The 26,937-nt window shown below is 57.5% G+C and overlaps 2 protein-coding genes and 1 long non-coding RNA gene across 7 annotated transcripts in view; 1 reads left to right on the forward strand and 2 right to left on the reverse strand.

The window, feature by feature from the left end:
* Positions 1-67: 67 nt before the first annotated feature.
* Positions 68-3,095, reverse strand: CISD3 (CDGSH iron sulfur domain 3). Its single transcript, XM_070562184.1, has 4 exons — positions 2,949-3,095; positions 2,594-2,629; positions 1,944-2,063; positions 68-470 (listed from the first exon to the last, which is right to left on the reverse strand). The coding sequence occupies exons 1-4, from the start codon at positions 2,985-2,987 to the stop codon at positions 291-293; spliced, it is 375 nt and encodes a 124-aa protein (XP_070418285.1). The 5' UTR covers positions 2,988-3,095; the 3' UTR covers positions 68-290.
* Positions 3,096-3,659: 564 nt separating this feature from the next.
* Positions 3,660-26,642, reverse strand: MLLT6 (MLLT6, PHD finger containing). 5 transcript variants are annotated; one of them, XM_070562151.1, is made up of 20 exons: positions 26,396-26,642; positions 25,096-25,175; positions 24,367-24,421; positions 24,020-24,129; positions 22,938-23,041; positions 22,593-22,686; positions 19,871-20,035; positions 19,134-19,232; positions 16,368-16,587; positions 15,216-15,830; positions 14,567-14,748; positions 14,233-14,341; positions 12,969-13,035; positions 12,619-12,764; positions 11,921-12,118; positions 11,730-11,818; positions 10,261-10,610; positions 9,744-9,834; positions 8,064-8,420; positions 3,660-7,492 (listed from the first exon to the last, which is right to left on the reverse strand). In XM_070562151.1, the coding sequence occupies exons 1-20, from the start codon at positions 26,502-26,504 to the stop codon at positions 7,451-7,453; spliced, it is 3,282 nt and encodes a 1,093-aa protein (XP_070418252.1). In that variant the 5' UTR covers positions 26,505-26,642; the 3' UTR covers positions 3,660-7,450. The 5 variants fall into 5 exon arrangements, with proteins under 5 accessions (XP_070418252.1, XP_070418253.1, XP_070418251.1 ...); XM_070562152.1 differs by having other exon boundaries at positions 16,449-16,587; positions 19,871-20,038; XM_070562150.1 differs by having other exon boundaries at positions 19,871-20,038; positions 26,396-26,641.
* Positions 12,225-26,937, forward strand: part of LOC139074056 (uncharacterized) — a 41,515-nt gene continuing 26,802 nt past the window's right edge. Inside the window, exons 1-2 of the long non-coding RNA XR_011523372.1 lie at positions 12,225-12,278; positions 15,177-15,690. This is a non-coding gene — a long non-coding RNA (uncharacterized lncRNA). The remainder of the gene's footprint in view (positions 12,279-15,176; positions 15,691-26,937) is intronic.

A 26,937-nucleotide genomic window follows, 5' to 3' on the forward strand; every position in this document is an offset into this window, starting at 1 on the left:
GTGCCCCGAGCCCAGGTCCTAGAGCACGGACAGGCCATGTGCCTCACACGAGTGACAAGAAAAGCACTCTGGGCAGGCATGCTTGTTTAATGCCATCTCGTCTACCAGCAGGCATTGGACCAGGTTAGAGGTCCCCAGATTAGACACCTCAGTTACAGGGAGCACGTTTTTCACAAGCCAGCTGTGGGTAGTGGGGTCCCTGGATGATCCCTTCTTGGGCTTAGCACTCCGTTTCCTTCCCCACAATGGGGGTACCTCTCTAGGCCTGGCGCTGGGCGGCAGCCACCCCCTCAGAGTGGGGAGCCCACTTCTGTCTTCTGCACCCGCTCGCTCTTGTGGGTGCCATCGCAGTACGGGGGCTTCTGGGTGGCCTTGCAGGTACAGAGGACCGCTGCACGCGTCTCCTGGGCCTTGAACTTGAGTGGGGACAGGCCAGTGCGTTGGAAGAAGTGGGAGCCGTCACAGAAGGGCTGGTGAGAGAAAGAAGTTAAGAGACCTGACCCCACCTGCTAGGGCGGGGCTCCACTCTGAGGCTGACAGCCTGGTTCACTAGTTTACCTCGCTTATCTGTAATGAGAGGGTAATAAGAGTAGAATTGTCCCAAGGAAACAAAATAAACACTGGTTATTACACACTTTGCCTACAGTAAGTGTTCAGTAAGAGTTTTTATAGCATTAGTCTCTAGAGGACCCAGAGAGCAGGACACAAGGACAGAATTTTCAAGGTGAAATGGGGCCTTAGGTATCAGCAATGTTTACCTGATAGGTTTTTTTAAATGGTTCTGAGTCTACATTGGCTCATGAAATTCATTTCCTTCCCCATATTCTTGGGAAAAAACTTCTCTGGGTGGGAGAGAGCCTGTGTGCATCACAGTGCTTTAAGCCTAGGGTATCAATTTTGTTTGGCTCCAGGAAACAACTGGGCATGTTATACGGAGTGGGTGTTACAGGGACAAAGCCGATGTCCCACAGCAGACTGGCTGCCTGATGCGGGACCATCCTGCCCATCCATCCCAGCAGCTGTTCAAGCAGAAGCTGGGTAGTGGAAACTGAGGCCCAGAGAGGTGCCTTGTCTTGCTAGTTAGTGGCAGAGCTGGAACCAAGGCCTCTTGACCTTGGGGTCAGGGTGGGGTAGGAGAAGAGATGAGAGAAGTATGCAAATAAAAGTCAGCAACCTGTCCCACAGGGCAAGAGGCAGAGAGGCACAGAGTGCCTACCTGGGCTAGGCCACACTGGGGCTGGCATTCTCTAGCGCTGCCCCACCCTCATGAGGACCTGCTCATATGTCAAATCTGGCAAAGCAGACTTGGGACCCCGGGCTGCTGACAGCACACCACGCCCCTTGGAGGAACACAGTTGAGAGCTCACCCCAGAGGCTAAGAATATGGGGCAGCTTCCTGGGGCAGAAGGGAGAAAAGTTGGGAGCAGGCAGGCAGACTGAGAAGACAGCAGGCTGTGGCACGAAACCAGGAATGTCACATAAACTGAGAAAGGGGAGGGTCTGCCTGAGAAGACACTGTAGGAGGGCCTGCATAGGGTCTTCTCAATGTAGGGTCGAGCCCTGGGAACCTTTGCCCAGATGCTTCCCAGAAGGAGGAAGGAGACGGGAAGAGACAAGCGAGCTCTCAGTGCTCAGAGCGGGAGCCCCGACCTTGCCTCTGAGAAGGAGGGAGCGCTAGAGGAGTGCAGAACCTCCGGGCATCACCCACCTGCCTTTGTGACTGAGTTTCTGTCTCTGCCCTCATCTCAAAGGTGGATGCGGAGAACAGGGAGCTCAGGCTGCTGTGGCACTGGCCCAAGAGTATCCTTTCACCCCTAACCTCCCTTGTCCCTTAGGCATGTGTGGGAGAAAGAGGAACATCTTGGGCTGGAACTCCCAGGAGACACCGTGCTGTCCCCAACAAAGGGTGTCATATGTCAAGGGGAAGGGGAAAGGTCTCTTACCTGCTTCTTGCTGCGGCCACACACACACCACCTGTAGGTTTTCCCAGCCACCAGCTCCACTTTGATGGGTGTTTTCTGGGCCACCACAGCCTTGGCTGGGGTTTTGGGGAACCATCTGGCCTGTGGCAGGGAAGATGAGGCACCCTGGAAGCACCTGCCTGCCTGTGGCCTTGTCCAGTTTCCCACTGGCCTGGCTTGTGGCAGGCTTCCTCTGCAGGAGGCTGATCTGATGCCACCCTGCAAGGACATTCCCCCTCGGACACCATAAGGACCCTGAGCTCCAGATAGATTTCAAGGCCACGCAGACATTCAGGTTCCCGGGGCCAGCTGCCTTCCCTTCAAACCCTGGCTCCCACCTGGGTGCTACGGAGGGGAGGGCCAGGATCCCGCCAGCCTAAGCGGGCCAAGTGCACCTGAGGCCTGCTTTATCGGGCACAGCTCCCAGCCTGGAAGCCTGGTTTCCTGCCCTGTGCCCTCCTGTCCACTCTACCTCCCCCGAGCCATCAGCAGGTGGCCACTGCCAGGAATTCGGAGGCTGGAGTCTGGGAAGCAGGGCTGACCCTTTCTGGTTCCATTCTGTCCTCTCTACCTTTGGGGCCACTGGGCCTGGGAGACTTGCGCGGAGAGAGGGGGAAACTGGGGGTGCTTACCAGCCAGGAGGAGATGTCCCGCCTCTGGTGCAGCTTCTGCAAGGCACGCAGGCATCATGAGACGGTTTGGAAACAGAAAAATAAAGTCAATGGAAAGCGGAGGACTTCCAGAGGGAAGTCACTGGGAGGGGAGAGACGACAGGGCTTAGCGTGGGAGAAATGAGAGGGTGAGAAAAAGGGGTCACAAGAGAAGTAGGGGAGGTGCTGGTACTCAGCAGGCGCTCAGGGAGGGCTGCAAAGCACCAGGAGACGCGGGGACATGGGGGGATGCTCGGCCAAGGGGCAGGAGGGACGGGGCGGGGGCGGGGGTCAGTGGGCGAGGGCCAGAGGGGGCCCGGGGCTGCAGGGCGCTCACCCACGCCGCCGGCCACAGGAGAGCACCCACGGCGCCCATACTGGTCAGCTCCGCCGCGCTGCGCCCCGCCCCGTCACGCCGCGCCGGCCCCGCCGGCCCCGCCCCGCGCTCGGGTCACCTTCCCGCTCCCCCGCCCCCCAGCCGGCCCGGCCCCGCCTCGGCCCGGAAGACGCCACGGGTTCCGCGCGGGTGGGGCGGCGGCCTGCGCGGTCCGGTCCAGCCCTGGCCTCCGGAAGCCGAGCAGAGGTGCCACCCCGACAGCAACTCGGGTCCCCCCGGGAGTGTAAAGAGGGCTGTCCTGGCGCCCCCTCCCTGGCACGCCTCCGGAATGACCTGCGCGGAGCTTCGCCTCTCCCTTCCTTGCCTGGGCCTCCCGGGGCACCCCCCCGTGTGAGCGGGGACCCTCCTGGGAGCCGTTATCTCTGGCCGAGTCTGAGGCAGTGTTTCTAGAAGTGCTGTGGAGTCCATCTCATCACCCAGGGAGCTGGTTTTTTAACAGATTCCGTCGGCCCAGGTTTACGCCTTACATTGTTGTGGGTGGGGCACAGGTACCCGTTCTCAGCAGGCAGCCCGGGTATTCTGTGCATTCCGGTCTGTAAACTACTCTGAGTGCCTAAAGAAGTGTAATAGACCATGCCCCTCCCCTCCCAAGGCGCCCACAGTCGGCGCTCCACCTCCTTTCCCTTCAATAAAGGCAGACAAAGCAGGGTCTCTTAGGATTTTTTTTTTTTTTTTGTAAAACATTCTTTTATTAAAAGAACAAGTGCTGTTTACGAACCGCCCTTCGTACAAATAACATCCGTTATACAAAGATACAAGATCCGGGTTATGCACAATTCCAGGCTTGGAGGTGGCAGGAGTGGCCATTGCCTTTTGGGCTGAGGATATAAAGGTTTTAGAAAGAATGAAAAAGGAGCCCCTGGGTTTGCGAACTGCGGCTTCCCCTCCCTGCGCCCTGGGAAGGGTCTGCTACATTGAGACAGGATGGGATGGAAAGAGGGGCACAAGAGTGGGAGTCAGGGTTTGGGTTCTCCAGTCCTATGACCCAAGTCCCAAAGTGAAAAAAAAGGCAATAAAGTCACCCCTCGGTCCCCAACTTTTCAGTAGATCAAGTCAAAATGGTCAGGAGAGGCAGACACTTTTTGGGATTGATGCGACCAGAGGGAGCCAGGGGACTGTGCCCCATCTTCCTCCAAATTCCCAATTGAAGTGACCTTGATCCCTCCATGCACCTCTCCCTGACAAAATAAGTGGGATAAAGGAGAATCAGGAGCAGGCTGCCTGCCCCTAACTCTAGTCCACTGCACAAGGAAGATGCTGGAAGCTGGCACGGGGAGCCTGTGCCTTTGAAAATCTGTCCATGTTTCCAGTTTGGGAAAAGAAGTGTGGGGAAGGTTACGCTTTCTCAGAGCTGGCCCCTGGCTGTGGCTCCCCTCACTGGTCTAGGCCCTTCCCAGGAGTGCTTCCTAGAACTCAGTACAGGAACACGCAGGGGTGCTCTCATCAGCCTCAAGGTAACGGCACCTGGAGCTGGCAGTAGACCCAGGAGCCTGAGGGGGAAAACTCACACACAAATAAGAAAACCTCAAAAAAAAAAAAAAAAAAAAGGCAAGCTTTAAAGTGTCATTGTCTATAGAGAGGATCCATCAGCTCTGAGCTAAGACATCAGTGCTACACATACCCTCCCAGCCGGGGCACAGCCCTGCACTCCACTCACACTGCACATCACACACACAGGGACAGATGGACAGCCTCATGGAGGTGGTACAGTGGGGCGAGAGAGCCAGGACCAGGAGGCCAGGGTCCTGAGGGCTGGTCCTGGCTCTGTCCGAGCCTCTGCTCCTCCTAGGCTTGGATCTATCACCTGCGAAACGAGGAGCTGGCTCAAAGGACCTCTAAAGACAGGTCCCTTCCAGCTCTGTCACTCAGGCCAAACAGAACAGCGGCCCTGCATGCATACCCACTCATACCTTGAGCTGAGGGTGAGGACACAAAGCTCCACTCTCATGCATTTTCAAGCTCGACTTCCGCCCTGCAAACCACATCCCTCCCCTCCCCTAGACAGAGCCATCTACAAGTCTGCAGTCCCTTCTCACTCTCCATCCAACTTCACCCTGGAAAAAGCGACTGAGGCTGGGAGAGGAGGGTGAGGTCAGTATAGCCGTCCCCGCCTGGCATTGGGACCCTGCTCCCTTCTGAAGATCTCCAGACCTTTCCTATTATAAAGCTCCCTCAATTGAACAAAATGTATTACCTCTCATGCCCCGCACCCCCCACCCCGAATCGAGGGACAGCACCAATCCATACCCAGCCTGGGTCCCTTCTTCAAATCTAACCTGACTACCTGACGCTGCACCCCAGCCTGGGGAAGTTGGAAAACATACTCTTGGAGATGAGAACCCCAGACTCTTGGGTGCTGGGAGGGAGGGGGGAGGTCTTGGTTCCAGTGCACTAAATCATGCCACCACGGCAACCTTGAAGATTACTTCCCTCCCACCCAGAACAGAAGTGGACTTCAGCTCTAAGTGGGCCAGCCGTGGGTGAGGGCATGGGTGTGAATGAGCAACTCTTCTAAGAATCTCTGAAGGTTCTTCTTCTTTTCAATGGTCTGGGGTCAGGGAGTTAGAGAGCTTAACAGATAAAGATGAATAAAATGCTGAATTCTATCATTTCTTTCTAACTGATATTTAGCATTAATAAAAAGTGAGTATTTCTGAGGTCATCACAATTGCCTCCCCCCTCCCCCCAGCCCTTGCAAGTGCCTAAGAAATTGCCTCTGAAGGATTCCCACCCACCCCCTCCATTATCAGCTCCCTAACATCTTACAAAGTCTTATCAACAGGAATATTATTTTCAGTATCAGAAAAAAACCAGTTGAGCAGCACAGGCAAAAATATATCTGCACTACGTTTCTGTCGTTGCCAAAAATATACACATCTTCTTTTCTTTATTTAAAAAAAAGAAACCAACAACAACAAAAACCCAAACAGAAACACACACACAAAAATCCACACATGCAAAGAGACTGACAAGACATGAGCATCAGGGAAAGCTGGAAACGCCTTCTCCCGGCCCCAACCCCAGTGCAACTGAAACAGACACAGGCTTCAACCCTGCCCCTCTCCTGGCTGTCCCGCTGCCCCTCGGCCTTGCCACCAAAGGCCCTGGGCAGGCGGGGGACTCTTTAAGGTGAGACTTTCCCACTACAGCCCGGGGGAAAATAGCTGGTGGGTGAAGGGACAGTTGTTAGGTCAGCTTAAGCTTAAGTGTCCCCTGGTTGTGGGGGGAGGTGCAGGGGAGCAGGCTGGTTAGTTCTGGGAGGGAGGTTTTCATTAAAGGAAGTGGCACTTTACCCCCACCGCCCGCCCCTTGCCCCATCCCCCAATCCCCATCCCTGGGGCTCCCCTTGTGCCAGGGAAGCAAGACCAACTATCAGTGGGGAAGGGGAGCTCTGAGGGGGCACTGAGACTATGCAGGGGCTGGGGGAGGGAAGGCAGGATATTACCCTGATTCTAAGCCCCCAGGCCCCATTACTCTCCAATATTGGAGTACTGTTTCGGTTTCTGTTAACCATTCATGCCCCAGAAAGGGACCAAAGTTGGGGAGGTGGGGAGGGTGCAAACAAGAGCTGGGAGCCCCCCCTCTGGTGCTGCCTCATCTGAGCACTGCTCCTATCCCTGCCCTTAGCTGCCCCAGGTCCAGGGGAGACACACACATGCACACGCAAGCACGCACACGGACACACGCTCTCTGAGTCAGGCAGCTCCATATCCCCAGCCTCAGCACTCCTAAACCCAATAGTGCAAAAAGGGGCGGGGCACCAAGTGGGCTGGGCCTCTTCCCCCTGCCCTCCCCCAACCCATCATTGGGGAACCAGAGGTGGGGAGGCTTGGGCCCAGTTTGATGCCATCCTGTCCCTTCCTCAGTCCCCGAGTCTGTGGGCTTTTACAAGCTCAGCTCGAGACCCTTGTTGGGGGGCAGGGGAAGGGGACTGGCCAGAAACAGTCCAAGGGATCCCTCCTGCCATCTGCCCAAGTTGGGAAGAAACTGCAGGTAAAGTGGGGCCACCCTTCTTGGTAAAAGACTTCCACTTCCACGCAGGGGCAGGCCCAGGGCCTACCCGCCTCTTCTCCCCACTCAAGTGCTGATCCATTTTATGTGGAGGGTCCAACCAACCCCCACTTATGCCATGGCCCATTCTGCTCTCTGAGACCTCAAACACTCACTGAGAGTGGGGGCTCCTAGGCGGGCTTGGAGCCTGTCCTCCCTCTGAGCCCCTCACGAAGGGGTCAGTGCAGAGAGGGAAGGGGCCAATGGAAGGGGCTCGCCTCTGGTCTCAGTCCATGCTCGGCACCAGGAGTGCCTCACACTCCCCGGGCCTCAGCACAGGATGTGGGCCGGGGCTCTCCAGTGTCTGGGCGCAGGTGCCTGCTCCAGGCTAGGACCCCTCAGGCCAGGATCTGCCCCCTCCACTTGGGGGGTCAGGAGGGCCATGGGTGGATTTAGCCTTTTTCCTGGTTGGCTGAGGCTCCTTTGTCAGCGGTCTGGAAAGAGAGAGGGAGGCTGCGGGTTTGGGAGGTGTCTGGTCCTAACACCCAGTTGAGAACAGCTTCCTGGGTCAAGGAAGCTGTTGTAGGCTGCAGCGAGGGAGCCCAGCTGATGCTCCTGGCATGGGCTGTGGCAGGTGCACACCAAGGTCAACGTGTGTGTGGGGAAGTCACCCTGCACAAGGGCACCCAGCTAAGCAGGCAAGTGCCAGCCAAGGCCAGCACCCTGGGCTCTGGCGGTGTGCTGTCAGCAGAAGGAAAGAGGGAGGACCTTTCTCGAAATGGCCCACCCAGAGCTTCATTTTTTCCTAATCAGTCCACTCAGAGAGGAAACAGCCTTTTCTAAGGGTCCTTCTACTATTAGCTCACACTCAGAGCGTATCTTTCCTGGATCTGCAGGAGGGCACCCCCGTGCTAGCAGAGGCCCCGGGGTCTGGAGCAGGGCGCTTGGCCAACCTAAGGGTGGCCTCCTTCCTCCTTCTGATGATGCCTCTGATGTGCTTTCTGATGATCCACCTCTGCCTATCCCAGAGAAGGAAGACAGGACAGCCCAGGGCCCCTTACTCACCCCTCCTTTGGGGCCATTGCCACTGCCGTCCGCCCCTGACAGGCTGAGGAAGGGGTTGGTCTGGGCAGTGAGGACTGGAGGTCCACCTGCTGCTGCTACTGCTGCGGCCGCAGCTGCTGCGGCCATGAGACTCGTGTTGTTGCCGAGTGAGGGAGCCACCAGGGCTCCGGCGGGCAGCAGGGGTGGGGCAGATGCTGTGGGCAGCAGTCCAGGGGTGCCCGCGGACAGCAGCGGCGTGGAGCTTCCTGCCAGCAGGCTGGCCATGGGCAGCTGGGAGCCCCCGGCCATCTGCAGCCGCTGCAGGTCCCGCTTCTGCTGGATCTGCTGGATCATCTGGTAGACAACAGTCTGGTGTTCCTGCGAGGGGGCCAGACTGCTCATTGGCCAGTGGTCCCTGGGGCCAGCATGCCCTGCTTGGCCCGGGCTCCATGCCATCACAATGGAACCATGAAGCAGGAGACCCAGGAGACAGTCAAGGTTCTGTCTCTAACTCCCTACTCCCCGGCCTCAGTTTTCCCATTTGAACAAAGGAGTGGTTGCATACCATCAGTGTTTGTCAACTGGGGTACCACCGGCCAAGTGCAGGATATTCAACATCCCCAGGCCCATTCCCTCACTAAATCAGTTCCTCAGTTGCTATGACAACCACAAATGCCCTCAGGGGTGGTATGACCCCAAGTTGAGAAATACTAAACTAGGTCAATAGTTTTCAACTCCCTCCCTTTTTTTGTTTGTTTAGTTTTCATTTAAGATTCATTTATTTTTGCATTGCATAGGCAAAGCATTTTCAGTGTTCCAAAAACCAAAACAGCAGACCAAGGTTTACCTTAAGAAATCTTGCTCCTACTCCTGTTCCCACCTGGGTCCTATAGGCAACTAGCTGAATTGGTTTCTTTTGTTTTTTTTTTGAGGAAGATTAGCCCTGAACTAACTACTGCCAATCCTCCACTTTTTGCTGAGGAAGACTGGCCCTGAGCTAACATCCATGCCCATCTTCCTCTACTTTATACATGGGACGCCTACCACAGCATGGCTTGTCAAGCGGTGCCACGTCCACACCCAGGATCTGAACCGGCGATCCCTGGGCCGCCAAGAATCGGAACGTGCGAACTTAACCACTGCACCACCAGGCCAGCCCCTGAATTGGTTTCTTGTGTATCTTTCTAATGTTTCTTTCTATGAAAATGATTATTTTTTTCCATTTTATCAATTCCCTCCTTTTTAGAAGGCAGAACAATTTCCTTCAAAGGAAATCTTAGCAGAACCCGGCATACGAGAGAGAGACCCAAAAGGGGCTGCTCTGGTTGAGGGGGTGTCACCTGCTCAGCCACCTCTCCACAGTGACCCTGAAGTTGCTCTCTGAAGATCCTTGGGGCTGGGACTGGAAATGCTCAGTAACTGAGGACTCGCGCCCTCCCGATCCTCACACTAGGATGTGCTCTGGGGCCACTCCAGCATCCCCTCCCCAATGCCCAGGGGCCCCTGAGAGCAACCTTTTTCTACCCATCCCCACAGGCTCCACAGGGGCCAGGCCCTGGCCCACAGGTGCAGTATCAGCCCCGCCTGGGGCCGCCCTCCCTCCCTTCTACACCTGTCCTCCCCAGGCTGGCCCAGACCCTCTGAGATGGGACCTTCCAGCGGAGCGAGAGCGGGGAGACGGCCTGGGAAGAGAGGAGTTACCGGGGTCAGCTGCGGGGAGGCGAGGAGCTGCTGGAGCTGCTGGAGCTGCTGCTCTTGCTGCTGCAGGAGGTGTCTCTGCTGCTCCGTTAGGCTGAGCAGGGGGACAAAACGCAGACCATGGCAAGGGACAGGGAGACACTCCTCCCCCCGCCCAAGTTCCTGGGCTCCCTCAGACCCAGGTGGAGAGAGGCAGGGATGTGCGATTTTAGAGGACTAACGAGAAACAGAAGAGCTCAGAGAGGGCAGCTGGGGGGAGACAAGTGAGATGGAAGAAGGTTGCCAGGAGGAAAACCTAGATTGGGTCCAATAAATCAACAGATGATCTGAACCTGGAGAGCTACCATCCAGAGGACACTCCCATCTAACATGCAGGCAGTACCCGAGGCAGGAGGTGACTAGATTCTACAGCCTGTGAGACTGGGGGACATTTTGCCTTTTGGGGGATGGTGGGTGTTTGGGGGAGTCCCTCCCAGAGCCAGCCTCCCCGTTCCCCTCCCCAGGCTGAGCTCTCCCTCACCTGTTGAGACAACCTGGTAGCTGCAGCGTGGGGGCCCCGCCAGCCTGGCTCAAGCCCGCAGGGTTGGGGGCGGCAGCCCCATTCAACCCCCCCAGGAGCCCATTGAGGGGCAGGGCCCCGCTGCCCGCCAGCCCCCCCAACAGCCCCTCAGCCATGGGCATAGCCCCCAGCCCCGCTGCCCCGGGTGCCCGGCCCAGCCCATTCTGTGGCTGGGGCGGGAGCGGGGCAGGGGCCCCAGGCAGGGCCAGGGGCAGAGTAGCGGGGCTCTGCTGGAGCAGGGGCAGCGGTGGGGGCGTGCTGTGGAAGGACAGCGATGAGCTGCTGCGGCTCGGGCAGCCTGAGTGTGGGTCCTGGGGAGGGAGGGGGAAGGGAGGGGTCAGAGGGCAGGGGGCCAGCAGGACTTTTCTGGCCCCCGGCCCAGCACCCATCAGCATTCTCACAGAGCATAGTCACCCCCACCTCACCCCCAGGCAGAGCCACCCAGGAGGAAGAAGCAGGGCCAGGGTAAAGGCTAAGAATCCAAATAGTCTTCGCAAATCATGTCTACAAGTCCCTTCGTGACAGCAGTGACCCTCTCGTGAACCAGACCCAGGATCGCTGCTGCTGCTTGACCTGTCCTGTCTTGTCATTCTCACTTCATGGGTGAAGCCACTGATTCTTAGACTAAGTAACTGCGGTCAAGAGAACAGCAGCCAGAGCGAAAAGCTCAGGTTCAAATCCTATGTCCACAATTCCTGTGTCCACTATTCCACAGGCTTGGGTGGCTTCTCTGCCTCAGTTTACTCACTCATAACATGCATGTAACAGTGGTACCGACTGCATAAGGTCACTGTGAAGACTAAACAAACCAATGCTTTAAAAGTCTCACACAGGAGACATGCCCTCTGTCATCAAAGGGCAAGTGTGCAATTAATGTTAGTTATTATTGTGATTATTATGGCCCATCAGTCAGTAAGGGGCAGGGGAGCAAGAAGCCAGTTTGTTTGACTTCAATAATAACCACAATGTAACAATAGCAACTACTCCCCCAAACCCCACCAGTTACACAGGGACTGTTCTGTGTGAGGCACTGTAGTGAACGCTCGCAAACACTTCCCAAAGAGGCCCTCCCTAACCACCTCCTATCTACAGAAGAATCCACCCCCATTCTTCCTCACAGCCCTCAAAGTATTTCCATCTTAGCACTTTTCCAGGTCTGTAATTCTCGGTCGTTTTCTTGGATTTAGCCTCTCTTCAGGAACAGGACTGTGTGCGTTTCCCTCACTGATTGTTTAGCCAGTGCCTGGCAGTAAGTAGGCACCTCGTGATTATTGCTTATTTAAGGAAGGAATGAATGGATCAGTCAACCAATCGCTCAGCCAATCACTTCCTTGCCCAGCCTCCAATAGCTGCAGGGTGGAGATGGGACCAGGAGGCCCTTGCGCCTTCCCCTCCTGCCCGTCCCCCGTGCCCCTCCCCGTGGCGCCCACCTCGGAAGACGTGGACAGCGAGTTGTCCAGGCCGAGACTGTTCTTCCCCGGGGGGCTCTTGCTGGTGCTCAAGGAATCACTGCTGCCGGCTGAGGAGGGGCATCAGGGAAGGAGGTCAGGGGCTGGAGTCGAGGCCACTTCGGACCGCCCGGCAGAGGCCCCCACTCCCAGGCTGGGTGGGATCCCCTTACCTTGGGGAGGCAGGCCATAGGGCCCAGGGACAGGGCCGTTGGCGGGAGGCAGGGCGGCAGGCAGGGCGGGGAAGGGCACAGAGAGCTGCACGTTGAGAATCTGCAGTCGTTCCTTCTTGGCTGTCAGGCTCAGGATCTGCTCCTGAAGCCGCTGGTTTTCCTTCTGCAGTGCGTGTAGGGCCTTCAGCATCTCCACGACTGCAGAAAGAGCGAGAGCGCCTGAGCCCCGCGGGCCCGGAGGGGCGGGGCGCGGGCTGGGGGCGGGGCCAGAGCGCCGGGGGCGGGGCCTGGGGCGGGACCTGGCGGAGGAAATCGGACGAAACCTAGAAGAGAAGGCGCCGGCTACCGAGGGACACAGGTGAGCTTCGAGAGGCGGGCCGTGGGGAGCCGGAGGTGTGAGGACTAGGGGCGGGGCCTGAGGGTCGCGGCCTTGAGATGGGGAGGGAAGAGGCGGGCGGAAGTTGGGGTTTAGTAAGGTAAGGCCCAGGGGGCGCGAGGGCCAAAGGCGGGCGCAGAGGGGGCGAGGCCGGGAGCAGGGCTTAGCAGGGGTTAAAGGTGAAGCTGAGGTTGGCAGGAGTTAAGGCTGGGGCGAGGCCGAGGGACGGAACCTTAAAGACGTTTGGGGACCTCGGGGAGAAGGGTGACCGAGTCTGGGGGTGCTTGGGGTGGTCCCCCAGCCCAGCGCCACCCCTCCTCACTGTTGACGCCGGCCTCGCCGTCGCCCTGCTTCTCCAGCAGCTGCTCCATGTTAGTTGTGCCGGGGGCCGCTGGGTCTAACTGGCTGCCCCCACAGGGTGCAGACGCTGTCTGGTCGAAGAGTGCGGGGAGGCTGCTGATGGGGGACCTGGGGTCGGAAGGGAAAACCGGGCTCAGGCTTACCTCACGCCCCGACTCCAGTCTCCCTCCCTCCGTCCTCTCCCCTCAGGGGTTCCAGTGTGTTCCCTTCGGACCCCCCTCCCTCCCTTGCCCGCCTCTCCACGCCCTCCTCCCCAGGTGTCCCTCCAGCCCCGCTCCCAGGCCCTCCCCCAAGCCGCTACCCCTCCCTCACATGGAAGACAGACTCTCCTGGGGGGAGGTCCCCCGACACCGGAAGCTGCAGTCCTCCAGGTCTGGCTCTTGGAAGGAGAAGGGGGCAGGGATCAGCGGGGAAGGGGTGCCATTGGCCTCATGGTCCCCGCCTCGAAAGTGAGTGCGGGATCTGGGACCTTAACCCAGGATCTCCCAACCCCAGACTGACAGTTCTAGCTTGTAAGGCGCTGGGAGCGCTGGCTTGGAAACCTGGCCCCTTGGGAGGCAAAGCTATGGGATCTAGTCCTCCCCTTTCTCTAGGCAGAAAGGCTCCCACTGTCTGGCCACTTTCAGATCCACCTCCCAGTTTCTTTCATGGAAGCCTCAGAGTAATAGAAATTTGGAGTCTAGGCAGTCCTGGGTTGAACCTGGATCTGATACTTACCATGTGACCTTGGGCTTGTAACTAACCTGTCTGAAGTGACTGCTGTGTGGCTTAAAATAAGGTAATAGGTAAATGTGAGGTGGTAAGCTGAAGGGTTTAGCTGCCTTGCAGCAAGCCCTTAATAATTGTAGCTGTTATTAGTTTTGTGCGACTTTTTATAGTCATAAACTCACATGTTAGTTGGCAAAACCCTTTGTTGGGCCACACAATTCCGTTCTGGGTTTTGGAAAATATAGTCACCCTACTCTCGGGTTCTTTTCTGGAATCGGATTTGACCCCTTTAAGAAGGCCTACCTGAACTGGCGGCCGAGAGGCAAGCCCCGCCCCCTAGCCGGCCAGGTGGTATCTCTGCACCAATCAGCTCTCTGGGGCTGGATTAATTCTCCAGGGAAAGGGAGGGGCGCTTGTGACCCGCCCCCTTAACTCCTAAATACCCGGGTCGCAGTTGCCCAGCGGGTGGGTTGTCTGTAAACGCTGATCCCAAGGACTCACTAATAGGCCGGCGGCGGGAGCTATGCTGCAGCCGTGAGCAAACTGGGCTTGGAGTCGGGAGGCCAGAATTTGAGTTCCCCTATGTCTTTGCCTCCTTCAACTGCCTTGAGCAAGTCGTTATTCTCTGCCTTTTTCTTCTGTGAGATGGAACAGTAGTAATTCTTCCCTGCCCTGCCTGTCCCCCTAACTGGTTTTAACGTAAAAGTGGTTTGCTGTGTGTGAAATATTTTCTTTTGGTAGGGTGGGCAATAGCCAGAGGGAGGGGGCAGCCAGAAAGCCCTCCCATCCTTTCTTGGGTGACATGCAGATGATGGGTGCCCCTCAGGCCTTTGGGAAGAAAGGGGAGTGGGGTCAGAGACTCACATACCTGTGTGGCTGCTCTCAGCTTGGGTGAGGAGGGGGTTAACGGCACCCATGGGTGTTCCAAAGATGTGGGTAGAAGGGAGGCTAAAGGTAGAGCCAGCCAGAGAAAACACCTGAGGGAAAGGAGGTAGAGTCCAGCCCGGTGGTTATTCTTGGATCTAGGGCACAACTGTGTGTACCAGGGTGGAGGGGACCAGGTGTGCTGGGGAGGAGAGACGACCAGAGAGAAGTTCTGGTGGTGATCCAGCCCAATCTCAAAATCCCATGGAGAGCTGGGGTCCTCGGCAGCCTGTCCCCCACCTGCCCAGGGATGGAGGGGCTCAGGAGTAAGGCCTCACCTGAGTGGTGGAGATAGAAGCAGAGGAGGAGGGGAGGGTGCTGGTGAATGGGGAGCGGCTGAGGCGGGGGAGGGCCGAGGTCCCTGGGGGCCCCAGCAGGCTGGAGGAGAGGGGCGTGCTGCAGACAGCCCGCAGCATTCCGCCACCGTGGGAGATGGGGTCCTTATTACTGGTGTAGATGCCTACAGGCACAAGAAGGACAAGAGGGAAGCTTACAGTCACCACGTCCCCAGGCCCCTCCTCAGTCAGGTGGCTGGGATGGCCCCTCCCCAATGAGAGCACTCCTCTGGATCTGGCCTCACATACCTGTCTAACTCTCTTGCTGCAAAGATGTCACTTTTTGCCTTGGTGACATCTGCTTTACGTGCCTGCTTATTACACAGCCCTGCCCAGGCCTGAGGAATTCCCAGCTTTTCTAATTCCCCACCCAAAACTTGGTAAGTCCTACTGGCAGTCTATCCTGATCTCTCCCACTACAACTATGCAGAAGATGGCTAGGGAGGAGTGTCTTAGAGGTGACTGTCACCTCCATCCTTTATCCCTGTCCTTTGGAGCAGTTTCTATCACATTTCCTTCTAACTGCATGTTTATGCCTCTGTCCCCATACTAGATTGGCATGAGATGCCTTCTGTCCCCAAGGGTCACTAACCTGCCCCCAGCAGGGGGGACTCCAGGCTCAGGCTGGGCAGGCTCCCGGAAGGCCCAAAGTTGCGGGAGGCCAGACCACCCAGGCCGGAGCTGACCAGGGAACCTCCAGAGAAAGGTGAGGCAGCAGTGGCGGTAAAGCCAGCCAGCTGGGCACCTGGCAGGGAGGAAGCGGCTGGGCCCCCAGTACCCTCCTTGTTCCGGCTGCCCTTGGGCCGGCCTGGCCCATGTCGGCTCCTCTTGCTGGCTTTGTGCTTCTTCTCTTTCAGGCCTGTCTCAGGGGTCTCCTCGGTAGGCGCAGGGGCAGCGCTGAGGGTGGGCATCCGCTTGTGGTTGCCTGCTGAAGCCCCGGACCCCGAGACATGGGGAGACTTATAGTCCCCAGGGGATGGGGCCCGGGTCCGGCCCGAGCTGGAGGTGGTGGTGGAGAAGCGCATGATGGGCCCAAAGCCAGAGAAGACCACCTTCTGCTCGAAGAGGTCAGCCTTGGGGGCCTCGGGGGCTGAGGGGGAGGGGGGGGCTGAAGGGGTGGGGGCTACGGGTTTGGAGTACTTGTCCTCCTCTGGCTGCTCCAGCTTGGGGAATGCAGAGAAGTCAGGCGAGCTCTGCAGGGACGAAACTGCATAGAGGGAAAACCGAATTACAGCTGGACCCCAGATCCCCTCACTCCCTCCCACTCCCAACATGCACTAGTTGGTCGGGGGTTGGGGAAGCCTAGTTTCCTGTCCAGCTCCACCACTGTCTCTGTGTCCTGGGATGAGTGTCCTCCCCCTCCAGCTTTCCCACCTGTGATAGAGTAGGAGGGGAATAACTCCCTCCCTATGACCTCACTGGACCACTGGAGAGAGTACAAGAGCTAACATTAGTGTTGGTACTTTACAGATGGCACTTTACTACACAAGTGTAGGGGTTAAGGAACATTGTTCCGGGGGTGGGAGGGTGAGCCATGAGAGGGAGGGGAGGAAAGTTCCAGCCCAGGAAGGAAGGGTTGAGGGGAAGGTTTGGAGAGGAGTCACTGGGTGGGGATTCCCCATCTTTAACTTGAACCGATTTAAGAAGCAAATGACATGCAAACCCATATGCAGAGGCCTCTGCTAGAAAAGCTCAGGGCCAAAAGCTGTTGGGCTCCCACCTCCTCCAGGATGCCCACACTCACCTGCAGGCTGGAAGGGCCCCCCAGAGGAGGAGGAAGAGGAGGAGGAAGAGGAGGAGGAGGCGGAGGTGAAGCTGCTCACACCTTTCCCACTGCTCAGTTTCTTCCCCTTGTGACTCAGGCTATGGCTGGAAGACTTTTTCCCCTTCGAGTCCCTGCTGCTCTCAGAGGTCTCCTGAGTGCCGGCCTCGTGGTGGGAGGAGGAAGAAGCTGAGGAGGAGACCTGACGGAGGGAGGACAGAGGAAGGCTCAAGCCCAGCTGCCTGGGCTCACCCCAACTTGGGGGTGGAGCAGGAGGACACAGGACCTGGGGCTCTACTAGGAGAGCCCAGAGTTAGCTTCAGGAAGGACTTCCAGGCAGGGCGATGGTGGTGGGAGCCCCTAGACCAGGGAAATGGGGAGGCAGCTGTGGAACTTCTGGGTGTGAAGAGAGGGGAGTGTTCTGAACCCACGGAGCTGTCTGTGCTTCACCTCAGGCAGGGGAAAGATGAAAACGGTCCCAGAGTCTGTGCTGATGTGCTCATCTGTCCAGTCAATCAGTTAAGAAATACTTAGGGGGGCTAAGAGGGCTAGACTTGTGCTGAGAAGTGGTGTGTGCGGGGGAAGAGGGATCGAGCGAGAAGGAGCTGTCCTGGCCCCATCCTTGGGCCCCCCAGTCACTACCGCTCCCTCCCTGCTCACCCTGAGCTGCAGCCACCTGGTGGACACCAGTTCCCTGGCCACCCTGTGCCCTTCCTAGACAATCTGAACTGGCAGTGCCGAGCCCTCTGCCAGGAGAGCCTGTCCCTACTCTTCCTGGGAAACTTTTCGTCCCTCAAAATCCAGCTTGAAGTCCTCTCTTCCGTGAAGCCACCCTAGATACCTGGGGTGGAACAAGTCACTGTCCTCTTATTTTCAGGGCATCTCATACCCACATCAGCCATGTCAGCAACTGCCACACTGTACTGAAACATACCGTCCCCACTTCTGAGGCCCCCAGTAACCTCACTGAGGGCGGCAGGCGGTGGGTGGAAGAACACGGGCTCTGGGGTCGGGCAGCACAGGCTGTGAGCCTGGCCAGCTCTGCTGTTGCCCACCGTGTTATGCTGCATAGTCTCTCAACCTCACTAAGCTTCAGTGTCCTTAAGGGGCTCATTATGCCTATTTGGAGAGTTATGAGGAGCACGATGGCAGATACGTAGTATGGGGTCAATAACAATGATTTTGATAGTGGTGGCTGCTATTAATATACTGCAGAGACAGTGTCTTGCAGTGGGTAAGAGTGCAGGCCTTCAAACCAGGCTGCCTGGGTGCAAATCTCGATTCTACCACTTACTAGCTGTGTGCTTTTAGGCAAATTACTCAACCTCTCTGTGCCTCAGTTTCTTCATTTATTAAATGGGGTTAAAAAATACCTATTTCATTGGATTATTTTGAGGATTAAATGAACTAATCCCCAGGCACCCCTTCCATCCCCCTGTTCTGGAAGAGCCTGGCATGTGGTGAGTGAGTCAGGGCTTCATATTAAAAGGGATGGTGCCTTTCCTCCCGGTGGAGACAAGGTATTCAGTAAAGAGTGCTGAAGGAACAACTGCCAGAGGGAGAATGGATGGGGGAATGAGAGCCACCCTGTGCTGCCCCTCCCTGGGCGGAGCCCTTGTCTTTGTCTTCCTCTTTGTTCTTTTCAACAGCTGGAGTTCTGAAGGGAGCCAGATGTGGTTCTGAGAGCAAGGGAGGAGAGGGGCCAGGGGGAGGGGTAGCTGAAATGCTGGGGTGGGTGGAGGGGGATGGGCAGAATGCTCCAACATATCCAAGGGGACATCGGGCCACTGGGGGAACTCCCAGATCTCTGGCCCTCTCTTTCCACCTGCCTGCAGGCCCTAAGGAAAGGTCAGAGGGCATAGGTGACAAGCTTTTCCAGGTGAGCCCTGGGAAGCAGGGTGGGGAGAGGGTTACTGGCACAGTTGCCACAGCAACATCACCCTGGAAACCTGATATCTGAGCCTCCTGCTATGATGCCCAGAGCCCTGCCAACCTCCAGAGGCAGCGGGAGGTGAACGGGGCAATAATGGCAACAGAAGGAAAGAGTTTCTCCAGTCCCCTATCCTTCCATGGGGAGGGCGGGTGGAAGGAGGGGCAGGGAGGGCTGCTCTGGCTTGGATTAGCGACTCACTAGCCTGGGTAGGGCCTGCCGGCTGCTCATCCAGATGCTGCCCATTTCTGGAGACAGGCCTGACATACCAAGCCCCGACTGGGAAGGGTGGGATGAGTGGGAGTTTCAGGGTGCTGTCCAGGGGACTGTCCCCCATGCCACCCTGGGCCGCACTCCCAGCCCCTCCATTCTGCGTGGAGTGGGATTTTGGTTAGGCAACAGGCTTGGCATCCTCCTGACGTCGGGGAGGGAGAGAGCGAAGGGGTCCTCTCTGCCTATCTCTGGGGCACCGGGCCCCAGAAACCTGGAGAACCAGCCCGAGCACTGTACCCGCAGACAAGAGCCCAGTGCTGAGGCCCTGTGTCTGGAGAGAGGCAGATGTAAACATCTGGCAGCCAGCAGCAGGGCGGTACCCCCCACCCCACCCTCACTCTCCTGGTTGGTGAGTGCTTGGTGGCACTGAGCTGCATAGGCCCCTCCTAGGCTAGAATGGGGGAGAACCGGGGTTTGGGGTGGGGAGCTGAGGCACATTAACCTGAAGCTGTGGGCGGTGCCCGGCTCCCTGGCTCACCCCGACCCCTCACACCTGGGCTCCCTCCCACTGCCGTGGCCATCCTTCCTGGTGTGGGCAGCAGTACCTTGTCAGCAGTGGGGACCACAGGCGGGGAGAGGATGCTGGGGGGTGACTCAGGCCGCTTCTTGTGCTTCTGTTTAAGGCGTTCTTTGTCCTTTCGACTCTGGGAGGGAGAGGTGACCAGATATTGGTGTTGGGGGGCAGTTTGGGTGAGGATAAACATGACATGTGGGTGGCTCAGAGAAGGGGCTTTGTGGGTGTCATCCCCCCCTACAGAGGGACTAGGGGACTTTGGCTGGACAGGAGTGGTTCAGGCAGGTTCCTCTGAGCCAACAGCCCCTCCCCCTCATTAACTGCCTGTTAAAAATAGCCTGTCCCATTATCATGCCAGTGACACAGAGCACCAAACACGTGAGCACACACCTGCAAGTGTGTCCACCTGGGACACAGAGCTGTGCAGAGGGATGGGAGCCAGGGACACTGTGACGTGTGGCACACTTACAAACTGGGCTGACACACGGCTAGACTGTGGAGATGTGTGCAAATGTGCAGGGCCATGTGTTAGGGGCTTTGCAGACACTGTCATGCCATGGGGAGGACACAGGAACCACAGGACACAAAGAGCCCCAGGGAAGCCAGGCTCTCACCTCACCCTCTGTGACCCTCCCATATCACTTCCTCAGCCCCCTCCTGGCCCTCAGGAAGGAAGGGGACAGGCCCCAAGGCCCTGGGGGAACCTTGTGGTGGCTTCTTGAAAGAGGTGTGAGTGTGGGCAGGAGAGGCAGACGGGAGGACTTTCACCTTCTTCTGGCCCCTCTCGTGGTGGGAAGGGTGCTTCTCCTGCTGGGTGGACGGTGAGGCTGACCGGCTTCTCCTGCCAGCGATGAAGGTACTGCTACTGCCCCCTGTGCCGCTGCTGCCTCCTCCTCCTGCTCCTCCACCGCCCCCGCTGGTATGCCGGGACGTCTTCTGGGGAGAGAATTGAGAAGAATTGCCAAACCTCTTCTCACTAGCTTAGGGAAAGGTTCCTGAAGGTCAAGTGACCCTGGGGGCCAATCCCCAAACCCTGCCTGTCACTAAGTGGATCTTGTATCCTCAACAATGCTCTGCTTGGGCCAGCCTGGTGGCGCAGCGGTTAAGTGCAGACGTTCCACTTCTCGGTGGCCCGGGGTTCGTCGGTTCGGATCCCGGGTGTGGACATGGCACCACTTGGCAAAAGCCATGCTGTGGTAGGCATCCCACATATAAAGTAGAGGAAGATGGGCACGGACCTTAGCTCAGGGCCAGTCTTCCTCAGCAAAAAGAGGAGGATTGGCAGTAGTTAGCTCAGGGCTAATCTTCCTCAAAAACAAACAAACAAAAAAACAAAAAAAACCAACACTCTGCTCAACAGAAGGGCATTCCCTAGCCTAAAATCCTAGAGTTTCCTCCGCTGGCTCATCTGGTGCACAGGTCTGGCAAGTGAGGCCCAGAAGAGCCAGGGGCATCTTGGCCCCAGCAAGGCCCGGCTAGAGGTAGGACTGGGGCCCAGGTCTCTTACTCTCCACCCATCTCTTTCCAGGGAGCCCTCTTGGCCCATCCCCAGCAGCTTGGGCCACGGCCCACCGCTGCCTCCTTCCCTGTGGTAGAGGATGTATGGGGGGCCCTCGTGGGGAGCTCCTACTCCCCTGTACTCTGCACCCCATCCTTCCCTCCAGGCACTTTGCTCCAGTCATCACTCTTTCTCCTTTGTTCCTGGCCTTCCACCACAGTGGTTCCTTCTGTCCCAAAGGACCTGCTGCCCTTAAGAAGGGGGGAAGTAAACATCCACAACAGGAAAAACTCAAATGACCCTCGTGCCGCCCCTCCTCCTAGCCAGGGCCTGCCCCCTCCTTCCCTTCACTGTTAATAGACTCCCCTCTGCCCTGTCTGATGGCTTCACCCGCCCCAGACTTGCAGCTGCTCCCTCTGAGGTCACCCACTACCTCCCAATCGCCAAATCCAAGGGGTAATTTCAGGCCTCATCTGACCCACCCACTCCCCAGCAGTGGACAGCGCTCCTACCCGGCTGAGCTCTCGGCGCTCCACTTTCTGGTTCCCTTCACACCCTGACCCACCCTACCCTGGCGGGCACCTGGGGATTCCAGCCCCAGCCTTATACACCTGGGGCTGCCCTTACCACCCTGCCTGGGGGTCTGACAGCCACTAAACCTGAACATCCCCACTCGGCACCACCTATAAACCAAACTGAGCTCCCTACCTTGTCCTAAGTCATCATCAAACCCTAAAACTAAGGTGACCATATGACTTATGATCCAAGCCAGGACACTTCTGAAAATGAAAGGGGGAACTACTACTAATTACACCAGGGCAACTGGCACAGACTGGGACTGTCTTGGGCAGACCAGGACATAGGCCAACCCTACAGAAGCCCACTGCACTCCCCATTCCCAGCACTCTCAGGTGCTCCAGCGGCGAGAACCTAGATCGACATATCACCCTCAACTCCTCCTTCTCGGCCACCACTCCATGCAGGCAAGTGGAGCCAGAAACGGTGCTAGAGTCCAGCCTCATCCCTCCACCCCCCACCCGCCCTCGCAGCTGTCTCCCAACCGCCAACCTTGGCCCTTCAGATCCAGCTTCATAGTGGCTGCCAGAGTAATCTTCCTAAAAAACAAATCTGATCATGTTACCCTCCTGCTGACAAGCAGCCTTACGAGCCTGGGGCCTGGGGGTGAGATCCAAGCTGCTCTCCCAGTCAGACCACAGCCTGCCTCACCAGGATGGCCCACAGCTTCTAGGACATGCAGGTCTCTCCACAAACCCGGGAGAGCACCGCTTCTCCAGCCTCTCCTTGGGCCCCTGAAGCCTGGGGCAGAAGCAAGTCCAGCTCTGGCGCTGCCTGAGCTTTTTCACCTCATGTCCTGCCTCGTCTGCCCCAAACTCCCTGTTCTGCTCACAAATTCCCTCTCATCTCAGGACTGCCCACGCCACTCTCTCGGCCTCTGATTCCTTTCTCCCTGTTATTGCTGAGTAGGCTCCTGAGGAGCTTTCAAATCAGACTTCCTGTTCTGAATCCCATCTGCCAGCGGTGAGATAAGATATATAACTTCAGTGGGTCTCAGTTTACTCATCTGTACAATGGGAAATACAGTATACCTAGTGCTTAGGGTTGTTGGGAGGATTATACAGAATAACATGTAAAGAGATTAGTACAGAGGCCGGGGCACAGCAACCTCCGCGAATGTTGGCTCTTATTGTTTCCACCTCCACTCAGCTTAACTGCTTCCTTTTCCTTGAAGCCTCCCAGACTCTGACAGGCTGGGGCTGAGCTGTCTTCTGGGATGGACTGCGTGGTTCAGCTCTGATTCATATCCCTCAGCTGTACTTTAATTTACTCCTCATCGAATGGTGAGCTCCTCAAGGGCAGGGACTGGGTTCCTGCCATCTCTGTCCTCCTAGCACCAGGCACCAACCTGGCCTGAAGCCCACGCCCTCTGAACCAGGGCTGCTGACCCGCTCACACCTAGCAGACGAGACTCACCATCTTGCTGAAGTGGTATTTGCAGTAGCCACAGTACTTGACGTTGTCGACCTCCAGCACTTCTTCCTCACACAGCAGGCCTGCCATTTGGGCGCTAACCGAGAGAGGTCAGCCTAAGAAGGGCATGGCCCCAGAGCAGCCCAGCTACCTCCCTCCCACCCTCCTAGACCCCTACTGAGGCAAAGCCAAGATCATCCAAGAAAAGCACTGCCGTCATCACCACAGAGACAGCAATCAGGATGAGCCCATGTAGCCGCCATCCATAGCAAACCTCAGAGGGGTTGGTACACTCGGCCAGGATCCCCGAGAACCCTGGGGGTGGGGCAGGGCAGGCAGGGGTCTCACCAGGTGACATGGAAAGCTTGTCGACATCCGTGGCGGTTACAGGTCATGCAGGCTCCTGAGGCTGCCTTGCTCTCCCGGCCCTGCTCCTCACAGATGTAACAAGTCTGTAGGACACAGTGGGGTCGTCCCTTCCTCCTATCTGAGGGATCCTTTGGCCTCCCCCTCAATTCCATCCTCTCCCCCTGATCTAGTCGGCGCTATCCAACAGAACCTTCTGTGATGATGGAAATGTTCTATACTGCACTTTCTAAGACAGTAGCCATGAACCACACAGGCTATTGAACACTTGAAGTGTGGCTGGTGTGACTGAGGAAGTGAATTTTAAATTGTGTTTTAGTCTATATAATTTGTATGTATAATATTTAATAATATATAACATATATGTGGCCGGTGGCTACTATATTGGATAGTGAAATCCTTGTATGGGGAGCTCTGTAAGGCCATGGATTGTGTCTGCCTTGCTGGTGAGCTTTTTCCCACCTCTGGGCCTTTGCACATGCTGTTCCTTCTGCCTGGAACTTGGAACCCCATCCTCCTCAAGGCTGGCTCCTTCTCATCCCCAGGTCTCAACCTAAATGTGTCTTTCTTGGACCATTTTATCTAAAGTAAGCCCCCCACGAGGTAGTCTTTATTTCAGTACCCTGTTTGTTTTCTTCATAGCACTTGCCACAAAATGCATTTACTTTATTTGCCTGTTTATTGATATTTACGGTCTTCCCACAGGAGAGTGTGAGTTCAATGAGGCAGGGAGCACATGTCTTGATTAATACTGAACACTGTGTGCCTTGCCCCAGGTTTGGCACATAGTGGGCACTCAGTAAAATGTGTGCAGTGGACGAAGGAGTGAACTGCTTGTTAACGTCCACCCTCTGGCAGTACCACTGCGAGGGAGCCTACTATTCATTTGAGTTCCAGAACATGAGCAGGTGTCCATCAGTGGAAGCTGCCCACCCACCTCCTGAGTTCCCTGAAAATGTCGGTTGGACAGAATCAAATTACACGTGACGAAGAGAGAGCTGGAGGGACCCGGGCATGGTTGGCCGGGGAGGGGACTGGTACGGGGCACGGCAGGGGCCGCTGACCTTGTTGAAGCGATCATGAGGCACGTACTGCAGCACGATGGGCTCCATGGTGAGCACGTTGGCAAACTGCACCTCGGGGATGTAGAGGGCACACACCACGTGGGCCCAGCCTGGGGCGGTGTGGGGCCCGCCTCAGCTGTGATGGCGAGCCTGAGACCCCGACCCCTCACATCCCCACACTGCAGACCCTCCTCCATGGCCTTCCCATCAGATTCCAGTGCCAACCAGGGAAGGGAAACCCAGCCTCCACTCCCGCCCTACCCCAGTCCACTCCTGCCTTCCCAGGCCCTGCTCGGGGGGCCTTGCTGACCTCAACAGATAAGCCCTGGGCTCAGGGCCCCCCTCACCTCCATTGTCAGTCCTCTTCAATGCCCCGTCTTTGTGTGGGCACAGCTCACACCTCTGCCAATGCAAGGGGGCACAGGGATTTGGGAGGGGCTTTCCAAAAGGGGGTGGGGGATCTGCTGAACTGGGCCCTCCCTGAACACATTCAAAGGGCCCCAGGATGAAACGATAAGATGTCTCTGGGGAACACACAGATACAGAGAATACAGTGGTGGTGACCAGAGAGGAAGGGGGGGGTAAAGGGGGACATCTGTACAGTGACAGATAGAAACTAGACTTCCGGTGGTAAACATGATATAGTCTATACAGGAGTTAAAATACAATGATATACACCTGAAATTGATGTAATGTTATAAACCAATGTTACCTCAACTGAAAAAAAAAAAAGATGTATAGGTGATGGGAGGGGGTCTAGAGGAAACAGGATTGGCCATGAGTGATAATTGTTGAAGATGGGTGATGGGGACACGAGGTTCATTACGGTATTGCCTCTACTTTTGTACAGGTTGGAAACTTTCCCTAATAAAAAGTGCAAACAAACAAGCAAACAAAAATAAAAGGCCCCATGCCGAGGTGGGGCAGAGTGAGGGAGGAGCTGAGGGAGAGATGGGGCTGGTGATAGGTGTGCAGGAAACAGGAAGTCCTGTGTGACAGGCCCACCCTCGCCTCAGCCTCAGAGTCCCCTAGCTCATCCGGGAGGAGATGCTCAGGTGTACGGGAGGGGGACTCACCACCCTGGCTGCTCGCTCCTGAGATTCACATTTCCTGCAGAACCAGGGTCCTGTTGGCACCTGGACGATGCCATAGCAAGCTGGGGGTGGGGGAGGAGAATCACGGAGCAAATCTGTCAGCAGTGGCTTTTCTCAGAGTAACTGTGCGTAGGGGGTGAGTCTAAAGGACTAGAGCCACTCTGGGGAGGGGGCTACTCTCCTGTCTGGAGGTCACTCAATAGACGGCAGGACCACAAGGAACACCCAAAAGCACGCAGCCAGCCTTCAACCACACAACCAAGCACTCCAAGCAGAGGCGGGAAGTCTGAGTCCTTGACCTTAAACTTCTAGAAGATCCTCCCCCCCACGCCCTTTCTGGACCTGTTTCCCATCTCCTGCCTGGGACCAGTTCTCATCACCAGGAATAGAGAAAACCAAAGGGACAACATTTAAGATAGTCAAACACGTTTTGTTGTTATGGGGGTGGGGGGGGGCATTTCTTAAAGGGCCAGTAAGAGAAGAGGCGGGGAAGTCGGTGGTCCAGGGACCTCATCTTCTGCCTCTAACTATGAAAAGTATAGGTCAAAAGTCAAGGCCGAGGGCAGGTGCAGTGCAGGTAACCGAGACAAGAGTGGCAGGAAGAGCCGACAGCGACAGCAGTAAGGGCTGTCCCAGGAAGGGGGGTGCCCAGCTGGCTGTGCCAGACAGGCGGGAGATGCCAGCCTGCGCCCTCGGCAAGATTCCTCAAGGAGTTAACTCCCGAACCATGTGCTGCTGGGGGAAACTCCAAACCTCCCTCTTCTCGATTCCCGGCCCCCTGCACAACCGCTCTCCTATCCGCAGCTCTTCCCCGGAGGATTCCAGGAGTCCCCTCTCCCGTGGGACCCTTCTCCTCCCTTCCCAATTCCGCTCCTCCCAGTATCCGGAAGCGGGAGGGGGGATGACCCCCCCTTGACCTCTCCCTCTTGTAGCCGGGACCAAAATAACCGGCGGGAGGGGACACCTCGCAGGTAAACATTCACCCGGCAGCCCCGACACTGGCAGTGTGGGGCGCGGAGAGTGCACTCACTGCCCCCTAGACTGTCCCCAAACTCCCTCAACTTGGGGTGGGGGGCGCGGGACTGGAACAATAGGCAAGAAAACAATGCCTGACCCGGTCCTCCAGGACCGGGCGGGGGGAGCCCCCCGACGCCTCCCTTCCCTTCAGGTGGGGTGGGGGAGGGGCGCCCGAGCCCCGGGAGGTCTCTGGAGGGCGCGGCCGGGGGCGCCCTGCGCGCCCCGCCCCCGGGGTCCCGTCGCCCCCCGCGGGCCACCCCCGTACCTTGGTGGACAGCCACGCTGCACGCGTGCCCATCACAGTAGACCAGCGGGTTCTCGGCCCAGCCCCTCTCGTCCGAACATACGCAGCAGCCTCCTACCATCTCCTTCATACTCCCATGAGCTCCCTCCGGGGCTGGGGCGGGGGGCCGGCCGGCGGGGGTCGGGGGTCAGGGGGGAGGGAGGGAGCGGGGGGCCGCGCGCCTCCTCGCTCCCTCCTCCTCCGCCTCCGCCGCCGCCGCCGCTTCTTTTCTTTGCCTCCTCCTTCCTCCTCCTCGGCGTCCTCCTCCTCCTCCTCCTCGCTCGCTCTGTCTGGCCGCCCCCCCCGCCGTGCTCTCGCCCTCATGCCCCGACGGGCCCCCCCCAACAATAAGACCCGCGCGCTGGGCTCGCCCCCTCCGTGCCGCGCGCCCCGCTGCTAGGGCCGCCCGGCCGCCGCACAGCCCGGGCCCGGCGGGGGAGGCGCCGAGTGGCACATCGCGGGCGCCCGCCCGCCCCGCGCCGCCCCGCGCCGCCCGCTCACGCGCCGCCCCCCCGGCCTCCCTG

This window comes from Equus przewalskii, chromosome 10 (assembly GCF_037783145.1).
Source record: "Equus przewalskii isolate Varuska chromosome 10, EquPr2, whole genome shotgun sequence".
In the NCBI taxonomy this organism is placed as follows: Eukaryota; Metazoa; Chordata; class Mammalia; order Perissodactyla; family Equidae; genus Equus; species Equus przewalskii.